General features: G+C 73.5%; 1 protein-coding gene across 2 annotated transcripts in view; it reads right to left on the reverse strand.

Annotated features, from left to right (window-relative positions):
* GRK2 (G protein-coupled receptor kinase 2) overlaps nucleotides 1–732 on the reverse strand; it is a 10,624-nt gene that overhangs the window by 9,555 nt on the left and 337 nt on the right. For both annotated transcript variants that reach the window (XM_026067817.1, XM_026067807.1), the window contains exon 2: nucleotides 241–314. In XM_026067817.1, the coding sequence (XP_025923602.1) occupies nucleotides 241–314 (74 nt within the window). The remainder of the gene's footprint in view (nucleotides 1–240; nucleotides 315–732) is intronic.

Raw genomic sequence — 732 nt, forward strand, 5'->3', positions numbered from 1 at the left:
CCCTGGGCACCGTATCCCCTGTGTACCCTGGCTATCGCGTCCCAGGCACCCTGGACACCACATCCCCTGGCTACTCTGTGTGCCCTTGGTGCCACGTCCCCGGGGCACGGTGGCTACTACGCGTGCTGGGCACAGTGGGAACTACATCCCCRGGGCACCGTAGTTACCGAATCCCGCTCTGGCCCCATCCCAAGCCCGCGAGCCAGCGGGGTCCATCCGGGAACGTCCCCCCCGTCTCACCTCCTCATAAAACTCCAYGAGGGGTTTGGCCTCCTCTGCCTGGTTGAGGGCGAAGTCGCGGAAGAGCAGGTAGCCTGGCAGGGGCAGACGGCCCGCGTGAGAGCCGCCCGCCCCGCAGCAGAGCRCGCTGCCCCACCGCCCCCAGACCGGGGCGCACGGCCACCCCCTGCCCGTGCCGCCTGCCCCCCACGCCAGGCTCGGGGACGCGCCAAGCGGGCGAAGCAGCCCCGGGGCGTCCGGCAGGGCAACGGATGCGCTGAGGCAAGGACGCCGGCCGGCACAGCCGGCAGCCGGGGGACGCGACGGGGCGCTGCGGGGCACGGCCGCCGCGGGGCAGTGCCGTGGGGCAGGTTGCAGCGGGGGGCAGCAGCGCGGGGACGGAGGTTGGCACCGCAGAGCGGGCTGCAGCGGGGCGGACGTGCCCGGAAACCACCAGCGCCGGGCGGGAGGAAGTGAGAGGCGCTTCCTGCCCCGGACGGTTAGCGCTGGTGC

This window comes from Apteryx rowi, unplaced genomic scaffold (genome assembly GCF_003343035.1).
Source record: "Apteryx rowi isolate R43461 unplaced genomic scaffold, aptRow1 scaffold_1046, whole genome shotgun sequence".
Classification (NCBI taxonomy): Eukaryota; Metazoa; Chordata; class Aves; order Apterygiformes; family Apterygidae; genus Apteryx; species Apteryx rowi.